The sequence below is a fragment of the Grammomys surdaster genome, unplaced genomic scaffold (assembly GCF_004785775.1).
Source record: "Grammomys surdaster isolate TR1022 unplaced genomic scaffold, NIH_TR_1.0 100, whole genome shotgun sequence".
Taxonomy (NCBI): domain Eukaryota; kingdom Metazoa; phylum Chordata; class Mammalia; order Rodentia; family Muridae; genus Grammomys; species Grammomys surdaster.
In genome coordinates, this window is record NW_021604579.1 from 4900914 (window position 1) to 4918801 (window position 17888).

The following is a 17888-nucleotide window of genomic DNA, read 5'->3' on the forward strand; positions in this document are numbered from 1 at the left end:
CTCTCTCTCTCTCTCTCTCTCTCTCTCTCTCTCTCTCTCAAACTGCCTTTCCAAGCTAGTTGTCATAGTATCTATTCACAGATGTAATTTCAACCATTTCTCTGATGTTTTCATCAACATTACCCTTTCTTTTCACACACACAAGACTATCTATTTTGGAGCTTCTACTTAAAAACTCAGTAAGCCCCACAGCGTTCTACCTCAAGCTTAGTTATGTCTAGCTGCTCTTTTACTGCTCCGGCCGCGAGGTGCGCCAGGTCAGGGGTCCTGCGTGTGGAAGACGACATCTAGGTTGTCAGATTGCTTCACTTTTCCTTCTGCTGCAGCCATTTCTCAGTTTTAATCACAGCTGGTCATCACCATGGTATGTGGGCAGAGGGTGCCACACCTAGGCCTATCCCAGAACAACCTCAACATTACCCGCTAAGACTTCTTTATCATCCAACAGCAGATGCAGAAGATCCAGTGGAGGAATTTGAAGTTCTGTCCTAGTAGAAAAAAAGAGTACCTCTCCTACTTCCACCCACCCTCACCACACCAGACAGGAATAAGAAACACACTTTTAAGGCTAGGAGATCTTGTTTACTATAGTAACTAAGTCCACCTAAACCAGTAGCCTAGTTCACTGTTAGTGTTTAGTAAGTAATTACTAAATTTAATTAAAATTTAAAATCCCTTTTTTGTTTTTTGTTTTGTTTTTCAAGACAGAGTTTTCTCTGCAGCCCTGCTATCCACACTCTATCCACACTGCTATCCACACTCCGCCTGCCTCTGCCTCCCAAGCGCTATGATTAAAGCCATGTGCCACCACTGCCAGACTAAAATTTAAAATTCTTATTCTAAGACAAGAAATTTCCTAGGCTCTGTAAGCCTCCAACGGGAGAAGTGACTAAGATCATTGGTTAGGATATAGAAAGGAAATTAGAACCTTTTTGTAAAAAGAGAAATTTACCTTTATGTGTGTGTGTGTGTGTGTGTGTGTGTGTGTGTGTGTGTGTGTGTGTGTCTGTATGTTATATGTGTGCACCATATACATTCAGGAGCCTGTGGAGGTTAAAAGAAGGTATTGGATCCCTGGAACTGGAGTTAGAGCCAACTGTGAGCAGCAAGCACTCTAAGGAACGGAGTCACCTCTCAGTTCAAGCTTTATTAATATTTAATTATGAGTTAGTAGTAAGTAGCTCAAGGGAACATGCTCAAAAATGTTTTCCTAATGAGACACTGTGATAGATGACTAATAGCCCCCAAGAGATAGCAAAACTCTAATCCCTGGAAACTAAATGCTGTGAGGTAAGGAGAATAAATGAATGCTACACTCAGAACTAAAACTGCATACTAGGCATGGTGCTGCTTGCCTATAACCTCAATATTCCAAAGGCTAAAGCAGCAGGATTATGACATTCAAGGCCAGCCTAGGCTAAACATCTTGAAACTTCTCCAAGGGGGGAAAAAAAGCTGAAATTAGGAGATGATTAACAGTACTAGTTAATTTACATTAAAATAGAAATGGGCTGTGAATGTGGTCCCAATAGTGAGTCAGCCTTAGGTTCAGTCAGTGCCCAGTAGAAGAAAATAAGGCAGAGGAAAGAGGAAGGTTTGTCCTAAATTAATAAAGTGGTTTTTCTAAATACACATTGCTCAGAGGAGGAAAATCAAACACAACAGTCATTATTAGAATGATGCAATACAAGGGGGTGAATATGATCAAAATATATTATATACATGTATTGTCAGGTAATAAATAAGGATTTTAAACAAAAAGGAATGGATTCAAAATAGAAAGGACTCAACCTGCCATGCTACTTTGAAATTTTCTTTATTATACTTTACTTTATATTATGTACATTGGTGTTTCAGGGTGTCAGATTCCCTAGAACTGGAGTTGTGAGCTGCCACATGGTTGCTGGGAACAGACTTCAGCACCTCTGGAAGAGCCGTCAGTGCTCTTAACCACTGAGCCATCTCTCCAGCCCACTATTTTGAATTTTTAAAAAGTTTAAATTACTTATGCTATGTATGTGGGTGCTTTGCCTGCATCTATATCTGTGTATCATATGTGCTGTGCATTGCATGCATGTCTGAAGCTAGAAGAAGGCATAAGATGGCTGGAACTGGAGTTACAGTTGTAAGCCTTCAAGATGGTACTGAGAATTGGGCTTTGGTGTTCTGGAAGAGCATCAAGTACTCTTAACTCCTGAGGCACCTCTCTAGCCCCTATTTTTATTTCCCAGCAGAGCAGGCAGATTTCTGAATTCAGGGCCAGCCTGGTCTACAGCCAGGGCTACATAGAAAAACCCTGTCTCAAAAAAAAAAAAAAAAAAAAGAGGAAGAGGTAGAAGAGGTAATGGTAATGACCCAGATCTCTAGTCTCCAAAGATACTGATTCTACATCTATAAAAGGCTGTATTACCCTCGAGTAAAGGTTTACTACACAGTTCAAATGTGTGCTCTGGACATAGTACAGCATAGAAAACTGGTTGTGCAAGGTCCGAGACATGAGTATTCATAATGAAAACTCAATTGAACCTCACACAGCTGATACTCAGCAGAGCTGCCTCAGTCAAGGTTATTTCCCTGTTCATCACCACAAGGGTGGTGTGGGCACACGCTGACCTCAGACTCTCAATGCTCCTCTGATCACATCCCAAATACTGGGATTACAGATACCCTCAACCCTATAGTCCAAGATTTGCCTATATATACAAGTATGTGTACTTATACTTGTGCATATGTGAGCACACGTGTTTGGGTGACAGTATATTCAACTGTACATGGAGGTCAGAGGATATCCTCAGATCTCATTCACAAATGCTATCCATTCCTTTGAGACAGATTCTCTCACTGGAAGACAATGCCTCAGAAATAAATGAATGAATAGACAAATGGATGAATATAATACCACAAAAAATACAGACACCAAAACAGAAAATTATACAGAAAAAGAAAACTTCAATCTACTCTGCATGTACCAAGTCCTTTTTTTTGTGGTTCCAGGGTTCAAACCAGTTATTGAGTTGTACCCCAGAACTATTATTTTTTCCATCATCAGAGCCAGACAAAGAAAGGGCTATAGTGCTGACCCCATCTCCAAGGAAGTCAGACAAAACCAATGCTGATGTAGAACATTGTTGGACACGTAAAGTTAAGTCAAACACAAAGCATGGGAGTCCATGCCAGTTACCCTAGTATTCAGGAGCACTTCAACTTCACGTCTAGCAAGACACTGTGTCAAAAATTGAAATAACAAAAAAAAAAGTATCAAACACAAACTTCATAGAGATTACCCCATTTAACTCTTATAAAATATTAATAGGCACTAAATGTTATTATTCCCATTTTACAGGTAAGAAAACTGAAGACAGGTAGCTTAAACAAAGGCACAAACTAGCAATGGTTGAGTTATTTGCTTGTTGTGCACATTTTGGGGGGTTAGTTTTTGTTTTACTACTTGTTGCATGTACATTATGTACCATTCAGAGGGCTAAAAGGAATAGAATTATAAAAACAAGCATGGTAATATCGTCAAGTGATTCAGCGAAAAAATGATGATGCAGAAAATTTTGACCAGTTTAGGACTCCAGCCTGGGCTGGCCTGGAGTCACCACATAGCTGAGCGTGATGGTGAACCCCTAAACCTGTCTCCATTCTCTACCTACTCTACCATGCCTGGCTGGCTTCTGCAGTGCTGGGGATTTAACCCACAGCCATTTGTATGCTAGACAAATGTTCTGTCCACTGAGCTATACCCACAGCCTGCCTCCAATTCTTTTTTTGTTAACTTGCAATTGTTTATTGATGGGAGGGGCATGTAGAAGTCAGAGGACAATTATCTGGAGTCTGTTCTCTGCTTTCACCATGTATGTGTATTCCAGGAACAGGACTTAGGTCAGCCGGCTTGCAGCAAGCACTTTTATCCACTTGTCAGCCTTTCTACTTAAATTCTTTTGTAAAGGTGGTGGGTTTTTTGGGGGGTGGGGTGCGGGTCAAGACAGGGTTTCTCTGTATACCTGGCTGTCCTGGAACTCACTCTGAAGACCAGGCTAGCCTCCAACTCAGGGATCTGCCTGCCTCTTCCTCCCGAGTTCTGGGATTAAAGGAGTAGATCACCATGCCTGGCCTAAATTTATTTTTATTTTATGTATATGAGGGTTTTGTCTGTATGTATGTGTACCACATACATATAGTGCCTGAGAAGGCCACGAGAATGAGATTCTCTGGAACGGAAGTTAAAGATAGTTGTGTGCCATTATGTGGATGCTGAGAACCAAACTTCGCTCCTCAGCAAGAGTAATAAGTACTTTTAATCAATGAGTGATCCTTAAGTGTCCCCTCAAATGGTTTAGTGTCCCCCTCCAATGGCTTATGTAGATTTTTTTCACATAACCCTACAATCAACCTAGTATAACAAACAGTATTATTATTGCTCCCTACTTCAGAGATCAGAAAATAGAGATTATAGAGGCTACATTATTTGTAGAGGTTCTAAACCAGATTTGTTTATCTAACTGCAATTTTGTATCTCCTGATCTCCCATTCCCGAATTCTGTTCCCTCTAAGATCTTCCTCAGTGCTGCTACTGGCGATACAACTCTTCCAACTGTTCAAGTAAAACCCCTGAGAGACAGCCTTGCCGTCTCCATCCCTCGCAGTAATGTCCCATACCCAAACTCACTGGGTAACCTTACCTCAAAGTACCTGGATAATTCAGCTACTACTATCTCAAGTGCTATCACACAGCCTCAGCTACTGTTAGCGTGGTCTGGATGGCTGTGACAGCATTCTAGCACATCCCATCACTGACATACTTACCGAGGATCAAATGACATCTAATGAAAATAACATACCTCTCTATCTTGCCCAACCACATAGAATACTATTCCATAGCTAAAATCAAAACTTTTTCTTCCAACTACTTCTTTTTTGTTGTTGTTGTTGTTGTTGTTTTTGTTTGTTTTTTTTTGGGACAGGGTTTCTCTGTGTAGTCCTGGCTGTCCTGGAACTCACTCTGTAGACCAGGCTGCCCTCGAACTCAGAAATCTGCCTGCCTCTGCCTCCCAAGTGCTGGGATTAAAGGCGTGCACCACCACCGCCCGGCCTTCCAACTATTTCTTATACTCATTTTTGAGTTGGTGGGGAAGGGGAAGGATAGACCCTAGTCCCCTAGGCTGGCCTCAAACTGGAGAGCCACCTGCCTCAGCCTCCTGAGTACACAGATTACAGGCAGAAGCAACCTTACCTGACCTTTACCCACCATCTCGTTCCCCTTTATGAACCTAGCTTATATACTGCTACTACTGAGCTTTGTTTGTTTTGTAGATTTAATTAATTTTGTGTATGATACTTTGCCTGCACTTACTTACATACTCCAATCATGTGTGTGTGGTACCTAAAAAGGTCAAAAGAAGGCATCAGATCCCCTGAAACCAGAGAGCTGTGGATGGCTGTGAGCCGTGTGGGTACTGAGGACTGAATCTGAGTCCTCTGCAGAAACAGCAAGTGCTCTTAACTGCTGAGCCATCACTCCAGCCACAGCTACTGCTGATATTATCAACCAACTTCAAAGGGTAAAAGCTTAGGACACGGCACTCAAGCTACTTCCCTTCTGACATTATTAGAAAACAAACTTGGGCAACATCAATATTTAGAGGGGGAAATTTGAGAATCAGTGTTTATACTACAATTGATTGTAATCATTGTTAGATCAGACATTATCATGTAATTAAATTTTATTTCTTTTATATTTTTTTAATTTTATTTATTTTATGTATATGAATACACTGTCACTCTCTTCAGACACACCAGAAGAGAGCATCAGATTCCATTACAGATGGTTGTCAGCCACCATGTGGTTGCTGGGAATTGACCTCTGGAAGAGCAGTCGGTGGTCTCAACGGCTGAGCCATCTCTCCAGCCCCCTCTTTTATAATTTTTGCCTTTTAAATTTTTTGCTCATTTTATCCCCACCGTTAGCTCTTCTCAAAGTCACTGAAGAAAAAAAAAAAAAAAACTTGAAATTCTCTGGAATGTTTTTCCACTTTGCCAAAACAACAAGAAACGCGTATCTTATTCCTTACACCTCATCCCGCACGCCCGTATTTCTCCTGAAACCCATCTTCACACTCCATTAGACGACCTTACTCCCTACACTGAAGTACAGAAGTCACCCTGCGACTTCCTGCTACCTTACTACCCTCCTCATTTTGTTCTTTGTGTGGTTGGTTTGTGACAGCATCTCATTCTTTTTTTTTTTTTTTTTTAAAGATTTATTTATTTATTTTTTATTTATGAGTACACTGTCGCTGTCTTCGGACACACCAGAAGAGGGCATCCAATCTCATTACGGATGGTTGTGAGCCACCATGTGGTTGCTGGGATTTGAACTCAGGACCTCTGGAAGAGCAGTCAGTGTTCTTAACCGCTGAGCCATCTCTCCAGCCCCGCATCTCATTCTTGTAGAGAGACTATATACTATGTGGAAGCATCACCTATCAATAAAAAAAAAGCTTACGGACAATGAGCTGCCGCAGGATTAGGTGGTGGGACATCCAGCAGAGAGATAGGATTCTGGAAAATAGGCTCGGGAAAAGCTGAGGGGCGGTAACCAGCCATGTGGCAGGGCTTAGGATAGAATAAATGGGCAATTAAGTTATGAGCTACAAGAAATGAGCCAAGGCTTTTGGCCTAGGCATTTATTCATGAAATATTAAGTCTCAGAGTCATTATTCTGGGAACAAAGAGGCCAGGTGGAAAAGCCCACAGTTACACACCCTGTAGTCTAGGCTGTCATGGAACTCACTATGTAGCCGAGAACAGCCTCAAACTTACTACGCTCTGAATTCCTAATCTTCTTACCCCAGAGCAGTGTTTACAGGACTGCATTACAATGCCTGCCGTGTCTGCTGAGACAGGGTCCTACTATGTAGCCACGCAAGCCCTGAACTTGTACTGATCTCCTTCCCTACCTCCAGAGTGCTATGATTACAGGAGTTCTTGACCATGCCCAAGCCTCTTTCAAGAGACTGAGGTAAGAGTACCTTGAGATTTTGGGCAAACTAGCCAAATAGTGAGTCCAAGGCTAGCCTGGACTATGTACTAAGACCTTGTCCCAAAAAAATAAAAAAGATGTCCTTGAACATGGCTTAGCTGATAAGAGGCACTTACCACACCAAACCTGACAACCACAAGGACCAGACCAGTAAGCAGTATTCGTCCATGGCCTCTGATGCCCTGACTTCCCTCAATGATGGACTGTGACATCAAACTTGTAAAATGAAATAAACCCCTTTTTTCTCATGTTGCTTTTGGTCATAGTGTTTTAGCACAGTGATAGAAACTCTAATGCATACACTCAACAAATAACAAATTAACAAAAATAAATAAATAAATAAATAAATAAATAAATGGAGATTGTGGTGCATACCTGAAATCTCAGCACTTAGAAGGGTGAGGCAAGAGGATGCATTCCAGGACAGCCTGAGCTACCAGGCCCAGTTGCAGATGATGCTTTAAAAGTTCTCCTCTCTGAAGACTCTTTGACCTAGATACTAAGATTATAATGATAAAATCTGAGAGCTCTCCTCTAACCCATCATTTTTAAACACTGGCCATTTATCTTGAACACATATACAGACACGTGTTCCTGTGCATGCATACATGCACACTCTAATACAGTAAATTTTCAAGCCTTATCATTTAAGAGTCAGCATTTAGCCAGGCAGTGGTGGCGCACACCTTTAATCCCAGCACTTGGGAGGCAGAGGCAGGCCTGGTCTATAGAATGAGTTCCAGGACAGCCAGGGCTACAAAGAGAAACCTTGTCTCAAAAAACAAAAACAAACAAACAAAAAAGAGTCAGCATTTAATTTAGTATGGCTTGAAGTGGAAACTTCAGGGTTCTTTGGAAAGTCAGTTGGATGGTGTTTTGCTGGAGCAAACACGTGAAGGAATGTTTAGCTGAAGCAGACACAGGTGAAAGACTAAGGCAGACTTGTGAAAGAACATTTAGCTGAAGCAGACACAGGAGAAAGGATGTTCTGCTAAAGCAAGCATGTGAAAGGGCATGTGATGAAGGATTGTTTGCTAGCAATATACATGTACTGGTCCACCTTACACTGCAAAGTTGAGCTCCTTTTGTTGGGACTCCATAGCGAGAACTTCACAAAAAAACTTCTGGTTGTGTGCCATGATGTCAGCTGAGACAGACTTATGTGCTGAGGCAAGACACGTGGCGGACACATGACTTTTACAGGAGAGTATACAGAGGTGGAGCTAGGCTTGCTTACAGAGCTAGCTGTGGGTCTCACTGATCTTCACTTCCCTGAGAAAGGCACAGCCGAGAACTTCTTGCATTCCTACAGGTCCCTCCTGCTGACTTGAGCTGAGGCTGAGGCCTGGCTGTCTCTGCTACCGAACTGGACTGCTGGTGTATCCATGAAGTGTCTGCAAGTGGATCGAGCTGCCACTGCTGACCTATGAACTGAACTGCCAGTTTCCAGACAGCACAGACAGGAGTTACTCCGAAGAACCTTTCTAAATAGGTCCACTTCCCCTGTATTCTTTATTTTCCTCTACCTCTAGTGGGTGGTGGGCTAAAAGAGAGGTTAAAGCATTTAAGAACCATCATTAAAAAGAATGTTTGAAAAAATTAGTTACAGTGACTTAATACCACTGATGTATTCCTAGTCCTTCTTTTGGCAGTAAAACCGAAGTCTAGAGATTGAATAATATGCCCTGGAGAACAGTTAGAAAATGTTTAAGCTGTGTTAAATATATTAGAATGAAGAGTAAAGAATGGAAGATAATCATGAAAAACAGATCAGACTGTCTAAGAGATTTCTGATTCTGGTCTAAAATCAATGTTGAGTGATCAAAAACTCTAAGAAATAAACTACAATATCTGGGGATATAGCAAGAGGCTCTACAGTCAACCCTCAGCACAAGAAGAGGAAGAGGGGAAGACTGTTCAATTAGGAGCTATGCCTCAGGAAGATGGAAACAGAACAGAAAGGGGGAATAATTTCCACTGCAGGTAAAAGTGAAGAGGGACAGACAGACGCTCATGTCTTCAAGATTCAGGGTCAAGCCAAGGAACACAGGGATACTGAAGATGCCTGGGATTTTTCAAGTTGGCTAATTGGAAAGATGGCTATTTTAATAACCATCCTCAAGGCAGTAGCTGATACTAATCTTTCTCCTAGTCTTCCCCTACCCTGTCCTCTTCCTTCTCCTCTGTGCTGGCGATTAAACCCATAGCCTACTCACAATAGGCAAGCATTCTACAATCCAGCTACACTTGAGTTCCATCGGTCTCTTACATGAATAGTTTGCTTCCTAAAGGTTCCTACATCCTTTGTACTTAGCATGCTAGATAACCTGTTCCACAGCTGACCCAGGGAAATGATTAGTAAGTGAAAATCACATTCTCCATTATAACAAATACGATTTTATTTTACGGCAAAGCTAAACTTGTACTTGTAATCCTCCTGCATCGATCTTGAATACATGTAGGTAATTCCCACATGCTCAGCTTGAGCTGGAGAGTTCCAGGACAGCCAGGGCTACACAGAGAAACCCTGTCTTCAAAAAGAAAAGAAAAGAAAAGAAAAGAAAAGAAAAGAAAAGGAAAGAAAAGAAAAGAAAAGAAAAGAAAAGAAAAGTTTGTTGTGAGCTGGGCACAGTGATGCACACCTTTAACCCCAGAAGGGGCAGAGGCAAGTGGATTTCTGACTTCTAAGACAACCTGGCCTACAGACTTCCAAGATAGCAAGGGCTGCACAGGAGACCCTGATTCAAAAACAAAACAAAATTAAACAAACAAACAAACAAACAAAAAAAGAAACTTCCTATAAAAGGAAGAAAGGAAGAAAATGCCCAAGTTAGTGATTTGGAAGTCTGTGTGGGAAAGAAGGCTGTGTGAGACCCGCTGGAGGGTGGCACCCGATCCTCTGGGCACACCTTGTTCCCCTGCTGCCAGAGGTAGGCATGCCCAGCCGGAAAGTGTGAGCTGAGCTACTAGAGGTTTCTTTTCTTTTTCCTTGTCTTGACCCTAGACTCTTCACTAAAGTTTTCCTTTTTATTGTCTACCCTACAAAAATTTCCATTTAGAAAGAAAAGAACAGCAGGAGGTGGTGGCACACGCTTGCAATCCCAGCAATGGGTGGGTAAATAAATCCGTGAAAATGAGTGGGTAGGGAACAGAAGTGGGAGGGATATACACTTTGCTGGCATATATATTCTTATATACAGGTATAAGTAAGATGGATGGATTTTAAGTTATCAGCTAAATAACAATGAAGTATTCTGTTGAGCCTGGAGGAATTGATAGTTTGGGCTTCTTGTGAATAGAGTTGTTCATGCCAGGAAGTCTTGTGCTCAAGATCTGTAACCCAATTCCATATTCTCCTAGTTTCCATTCCCCAATGACTTCTCTAAGGACCTGACCAGGGTTTTTTCTCATATCTCTTTGTTATTCTAAATGCATTAGAAATTTAATATTTCTTTTAGAATCCTCATATACACTTTACCATTTAACTTTTTACTTTTACTTTGTTCTTGTTTTTGAAACAGGGTTTCTCTGTATGGCCTTGGCTGTCCTGGTACTCACTCTGTAGACCAGGCTGGCCTCAAACTCAAAAGAGTCACGTGCCTCTGCCTTGAATGTGCTGGAATTAAAGTTGTGCACAACCATCACCCAGCTAGGGCAACCTTTCTTTAAAATCCTTAAAGGGGGGGCTAAGGAGATGGTTCAGTGATTAAGAACAATGGCCATTCTTGAAGAGAATCTGGGTCCAGTCCCAAACTTATTCCCGCAGGCAAAAGACTCACATTCAGCTAGGTATGGTGGTCCATGCCTGTAATTCTAGCACTTGGATGGTAAAGCAGGAGGAGGAGGAGGAGGAGGAGGAGGAGGAGTTCAAGGCCAGTTTCAGCTAGGGAATGAATTCAGGCCAGTGGGCTCTACATGGGACTCTGTCAAGAGAGAGCAAGGTGGGGGAGAGAGAGAAAACTTCTTATATAACCTGTTTATGGTGATGCACACCTGTAACTCCAGATCTTAAGAGTCAATAGGATTTTGAGGCCCACATGGGCATTTTTAACATTATTAGCATCTTATATATAAATCCTACTTTAAATATATATTACATTATACTGCCTTGTGCAATTTCATTTGGAAGTACAGCACAGTTGCCTACTATATCATGATTAAAGTGAGAAATATTCAGATATGATTACTAAAAAAATACATAATTATACAACTTTTTAAAAAAAGATCATATTTTTATTTCAGGTGTGTAAGTGTTTTGTATGTGTATATGCATTTGCACCACATGTATGCCTGGTACCTACAGAGGCCAGAAGAGGGTATTGAATCCTCCGGAACTTGAACTTACTAACAACTGGAAACCACCCCGTGGGTGGTGAGAATGGACCCCCCCCCTCCTCTGCAAGAGCAGCCAGTGCTCTTAGTTGCTAAACCTCCAGCCAGTGTAATCTTTAAAAAGACTGGAGACAGAGAGTTCCACAACTCACAGAGATCCACCTGTCTCTGACTCCCGAGTGTGGGGATTAAATTTTTAAAGTTACATTTAGTGTGTGTGTGTGTGTGTGTGTGTGTGTGTGTGTGTGTGTGAAGAGGAAAAGGAGACAGACAAGACAGTACATGTTAAGCATATACAGAGGTCAGTAAAAGTCTAGCTGAAATTATGGCCAATATTATATTTTCTCCCTCTGCCATGTGGAACCCAAGAGGCCAAACTCAGGTCATCAGGCTTGGGTCACTGAGTCAACCTGGTTCGCAAGCCCTTCTTCATATGTAAAAACAATTCTCAACAGCAAGTTGTGTCTCCTAAGTGAGTACTCATGGTGTAGGATGGATAGTCTTATGCCATAATGTTGCTGTTGTTTTTATTCACTGATTTAATTACAAGTCCTCATAAAGCAATTAGGAAAATTAAATAGCCACATAGAGATCAGTCTTTTATCTGACAAATTACTAATCACAGCAGGAAACAACTATTCTAATGAGTTAGTACTAATGTTCTGATGAGAGTAAAGCAACTTGAGAGAGGAAGTTGCCTGACTACATATTGTTATTACAGGAAATTAAGTTGGGAGAGAAAGACCTAGAGCCTAGCTAAACCTCGGCAAGATGGATTCCGAAAGATAAAGTACTACTGTTGCAAGCATCCAGTCAGTGATGCCTCTTACTGATCTTGGAAGGAAGGAAAATCCATTACCTGAGGATGTTGGGATGGGACAGTCTATTCATGAGCTGCATCTCTTTCAGCAGGTTTGCTCGGTTACTGCTCAGCGTGTTCATCTTGAGAGCCATCACCTGACCAGAAACTCTGTGTCGCACCTACAAAGTTAAATAGAGTGAAAGCAGCAGCTACATGTGACAGTGAGGTCTCCATACACAGAACATACCAGGATGTTCTAGTACCAGCTTAGATAAATAAATATTGTATTTTGGATGCTGATGGCAGAAATATGAGTGCATGGCCAGCCTGGGCTACACAGTGAGATCTAGTCTCAAAAAAAAAAATTATACTTGTTTTACTCTACTAATAACGATGAATTTATTTCATCCAAGACCAAAATTGTTCCACACTGAGCTGGCCAAAAATACAATATTTCATATCTTTCATATCTTTTATTTTCATTTTTATGGTTTTTTGGGGGAGGGGCAGAGGAGAGTTGGGACCCAGACCCAGGTTGGTCCCAAACTTCCTACATAGCTGAGGATGAACTTGAACACTTTATCCTTCTGCCTCCACCTATAGGATGGGATTACAGGCATGTGCCATCACATCCAGCAAAAATGTGATTAGGCAGGGTCTTGCTACGTATCTCTGAATGGCCTGAAACTCACAACGCAGCTGACTAACTGTAGCTTCACACACTCCTCCTGACTCAGCCTCCTAGTACTGGGAGAAAAGACAAAGCCCACCACACCTGTATAATGAGGAAATTCTTTTACACCATTTCCTTAAGGCCAACACTGATGAGTTAGGATACTAGAAGGAAACAGTCCTTCTGTAAAGTCTTAGGTGTGGGGGAAGGAAGGAAGGATGAGTAAGTCTTATGTAACAATGAGCTATAAAACTGTCTTTATAAGACACTTTATAAGGCATAAAAATGACATACTTTCAGCTTACACTAAGCACTATAAAAACGTATCTCTAAGTGGAGAAAAAAAACAGAGCTGGGCATAGCTCAAGGGTCGAGCATTGACTCATCAGGCACAAAGTCCTGGTTTTGATCCTTAGTGTACTGGACACGTGCATAGGCATGCATGCACATGCACACACACACACACACACACACACACACAAAATCAATAAATGTAACTTTTAAAATTTAATGTCAGCACTGGTGCAGCAAGGACTTGGAATGAAAAACTATTGTCATTCTGTGTACTTCAGGAATATTACTTTACCTCAACTTTAGTCTTCACAAAGGTTCAATGAAATAAATATAACTCTTTAATTTATCTGTTAATACAGGACACATCACAACTTATCTTTATCTTGTACTTAAAGCAACAATGGTTTGTAGTGGCCACAGCAGAAAAGCTGGAAAGCTACAGAAGTCATATTCAGAAAAACGAAGAAAAATGCTGGCAGGCACTCCCCTCATCTAGATCCTTCTAGAGATTTGGAAGCCAACTCTCTTCTCAGGGCATCAATGATACTGTTGTCATGTATCTCGTGATTGAAGAAAGAGAAGTGGCTTTCCTTTCTAGATTCTGCAAGGATAAGTTAAAAGAGGCCTTTTATACAAAGATCTCACTGACAGTATTTTTCCAGCACTGTTTGCAGAACACATCTGTGGGTGAGTGGGTCTCTCCATCTACTGTCACTATGTTTGCTATCATTTTTAAATAGTCTTGCTGTGCATCATTGACTGGACTGGCACTCATCAGATACCCCAGGATGTTCTCTAACTTGCAGTGAGTAATGGAATATAAGTATGTGCCCCACATCCTGGTTCACTCTGAAGTTTTATTTATTTTTCCTGTTTTTTTTTTTTTCAGGACAGACTTTCTCTGTGTAGCCCAGGCTGCCTTGGGACTAGATTAGTAGACCAGGCTGCTTCAAACTCAGGGATCCACCTGCCTCTGTCTCTGAGCACCGGGATTAAATCCAAGCCACCACTGCCTGGCTCTAATTTTTGTTTGTTTTTGTTTCTTATTTTTGGAGACAGGGTTTTTCTTTATAGCCCTGGCTGTCCTGGAACTCACTCTAGACCAGGCTGCCCCAAACTCAAGATATCCATCTGCCTCTGCCTTCCAAGTACTGGGACTAAAAGCATAAGCCATCATCATCTCCCCTCCACATGTGAATTTGTAACAAAATGTTCAATTTTAAGAATATTTAAGCTCTCTGCCTCTTTTCTCTCTCTGATACCTTTCTCCTTCTTTCCCCTTCTCTCTCTCATCCCCCCCTCAATGTGTTCCTGGCCAACCTATTCTCTTTCTTTCTGTCCTTCTCTGTCCCCTCTCTTTCTCTACCTCTACTCCCTTCTCAACTCTCCTTCCCATGATGCCTCCCACAAAAAAAAAAAAAAGAATATTTGATAATAGAACAAAATGCAACATTTAGGGATAAGCAATCTGTCTTCTTCCTCTCATTTTTTATTTATTTTGTTTGTTTGTTTGTTTGTTTTGTTTCATTTTCAAGACACAATCTCATTATATAGCTTTGGCTGTTCTGGAACTGGATAGTAGACCAATATGGCCTTGGTTTACAGAGATATACCTACCTGCCTCTGTCTCCCAAGTTTGAGATGAAAGATAAAGTGCCACTATATCAGGCTTGCTTTCTTATTTTAAAGATTCATTTTAGCTAGGTAGCACATACCTTTAATTTCAACACTTAGGAAACAGAAGCAGGTGGATCTCTGAGTTCAAAGCCAGCCTTGTCTACATATCCAGGTTCTAGAACAGCCAGGGCCACAAAGTAGAGAGTGCCTATCTCAAAAAAGATTTTAAGATATATTTATTTTATTTCCTATGAACGAGTGTTTGCCTGAGTGTATATATATATATATATGTATACCACATGTATACCTGGTGCTTAAGAGTTCAGATATAGCAAGGGCATGATTTGGCTGCAGTTTCTGCAACAGTGAGATATCTGAAATTCTGGGTACTTTTTAGAGGGTATAGAAACATTAGATTCGGGGTTGGCCATTGTTGGTGGGTTGTTGGTTGGTTGCTGTTGACTGCTGTTGGTGGCAGGTTGTCACGCAAAGAGAAAACAACAAGAAGAAATTAGATATCCTGACAGGGAAGATCAAACTTGCCCTAAGGAATCTGACAATCAGCAGGAAGTAGTCTAACCTCCATCCCCCTCTATCCTTTTTTCTCTCCTATCTAGTGTTGGGGTTGAAAGAGTGGAACAAGGGTAGAGAAGGATAGAAGAAAGAAAAACCCACAAAGACCAGTTTCAGAGCAGAAGAACAGAACTTCAAAGTGGGTTTGAGACCCACTGGACTCAAGAAACCCTGTCTCAAAGGAACAACAACAAAGTGAATTAAGGGTAAACTTACAAACACTCGGAAAATATAGAATATCCCAAATAAATATACTTATAAAAACAAAAACAGAATTATGAAACAGAAAACAACCATTTAGGGCTGGTGAGATGGCTCAGCAGTTAAGAGCACTTGACTGGTCTTCCAAAGGTCATGAGTTCAAATCCCAGCAACCACATGGTGGCTCACAACCATCCGTAATGAGATCTGATGCCCTCTTATGGGGTGTCTGAAGACAGCTACAGTGTATTTACATAAAATAAATAAACTAAAAAAAAAAAAAAAGAAAACAACCACTTATAGAGTTCTATGAAACCATTCAACAAACCAAAAACTATTTTTGGGAAGGAGAAATATTATTAAAATAGAGATTAAAAAAATAATGCCAAATGACTGATTAAGTAAAACTCCAAGCTGGGCCGTGATGGTGCATACCTTTCACCCAGCAGACGCAAGTGGATCTCTGAGATTGAGGCCACCCTGATCTACAGAGGAAGTTAGTTCCAGGACAACCAGGGCAACATAGAGAAACCCTGTCTGTCACAAGCAAACAAACAAACAAACAAACGGAAAAGAAAGAAAAAAAAAAACTTCAGTTTCAGGGGATCTGACTCTTTCTGACCCCAACAGGCAATAGGTATGCATGTGGTATACATAACATATATGTAGGCAAAACACTATATAAGTAAATCTAAAAAGAGAAAAAAAAACATTTTAAGTAAAATATTTATTATCTCTGATCCCTGTCTATCTTTCTCTAATAGTTTAAAAGAGAATAAATAAATACTGCCCATAGCTTTGTGTACTTCAACACTTTGTCTACAGTTGGTAGTGCTTTTGGGAACCTTTAGGAGGTATATCACTATTGAAGGTTTAAACCCTCCTGCCATTTGAGGTTTGCTCCCTCTGCTTACGCTGGTGGTTGCAGATGTGAGCACATAACTTTCTGATCCTGCCACCATGCCTGCTGCTCACTTCCTCGGTTCCCAATCATGATAGACTCTCATCCTTCTGGAACTATTAAGACAAAAGCAACTCGGGCTGGAGAGATGGCTCAGCGGTTAAGAGCACTGACTGCTCTTCCAGAGGTCCTGAGTTCAAATCCCAGCAACCACATGGTGGCTCACAACCATCTGTAATGGGATCCGATGCCCTTTTCTGGTGTGTCTGAAGACAGCTACAGTGTACTCATCAATAAAATAAATAAAAATAAATAAATAAATATCTAAAACAAAAAAGCAACTTTTTTGCTGTAATAAATACCATGGCCAAAAGCAACTTTTGGAGTATCTTAGTCACTGTTCTATTGCTGTAAAGAGACACATGACCAAGGAGAAGCTTACAAAGCAAAATAAAACATACAACTGGGGGCTGGTTTAGCCTGTGTTAATCATGGCACAAAGCAGAGAGAGAGAGAGAGAGAGAGAGAGAGAGAGAGAGAGAGAGAGAGAGAGAGAGAGAGAGAGAATGAACACACACCTGGGCCTGACTTTTTGAAACCTCAAAGCCTACTCCCAGTGACAAACTTCAACAAGACCACACTTCCTAATCCTTTCCAAACAGTTTTACTAACAGGTGACAAAGCACTCAAATATATGAGCCTATGGAGACCATTCTGGTTCAAACTACCTCAAGGAGGAAGATTTATTTCAGCTTACATTTGCAGTTCACTGTGAAGGGGAATCAGGGCAGGAAATGAAGGCAGGTACCTGGAGGCAGGAACTGAAATAGGGATATGTCTATGTGTCTATGTCTATGTCTATGTCTATGTCTATCTCTATGTCTATCTCTATGTGTCTATGTCTATGTCTATTTCTATGTGTCTATGTCTATCTCTATGTGTCTATGTCTATGTCTATGTCTGTCTCTATGTCTATGTATGTCTATCTCTATCTGTCTATGTCTATGTCTGTCTATGTCTATGTCTATGTCTATGTCTATCTCTATGTGTCTATGTCTATGTCTATGTCTGTCTATGTCTATGTCTGTCTATGTCTATGCCTATGTCTGTCTATGTCTATCTCTATGTGTCTATGTCTATGTCTATGTCTGTCTATGTCTATGTCTGTCTATGTCTATCTCTATGTGTCTATGTCTATGTCTATGTCTGTCTATGTCTATGTCTGTGTCTGTCTATGTCTATGCCTATGTCTATGTCTGTCGTCTATGTCAATGTGTCTATGTCTATGTCTGTCGTCTATGTCTATGTGTCTATGTGTCTATGTCTATGTCTATGTCTATGTCTGTCGTCTATGTCTGTCTCTATGTCTATGTCTATGTCTGTCGTCTATGTCTATGTGTCTATGTCTATGTCTATGTCTATGTCTATGTCTATGTCTATGTCTATGTCT

General features: G+C 41.0%; 1 protein-coding gene across 1 annotated transcript in view; it reads right to left on the bottom strand.

Moving 5' to 3' along the window:
* Positions 1-17888, bottom strand: part of Tesk2 (testis associated actin remodelling kinase 2) — a 93122-nt gene that overhangs the window by 40752 nt on the left and 34482 nt on the right. Inside the window, exon 3 of the mRNA XM_028784763.1 lies at positions 12237-12358. Within this exon, the coding sequence (XP_028640596.1) occupies positions 12237-12358 (122 nt within the window). The remainder of the gene's footprint in view (positions 1-12236; positions 12359-17888) is intronic.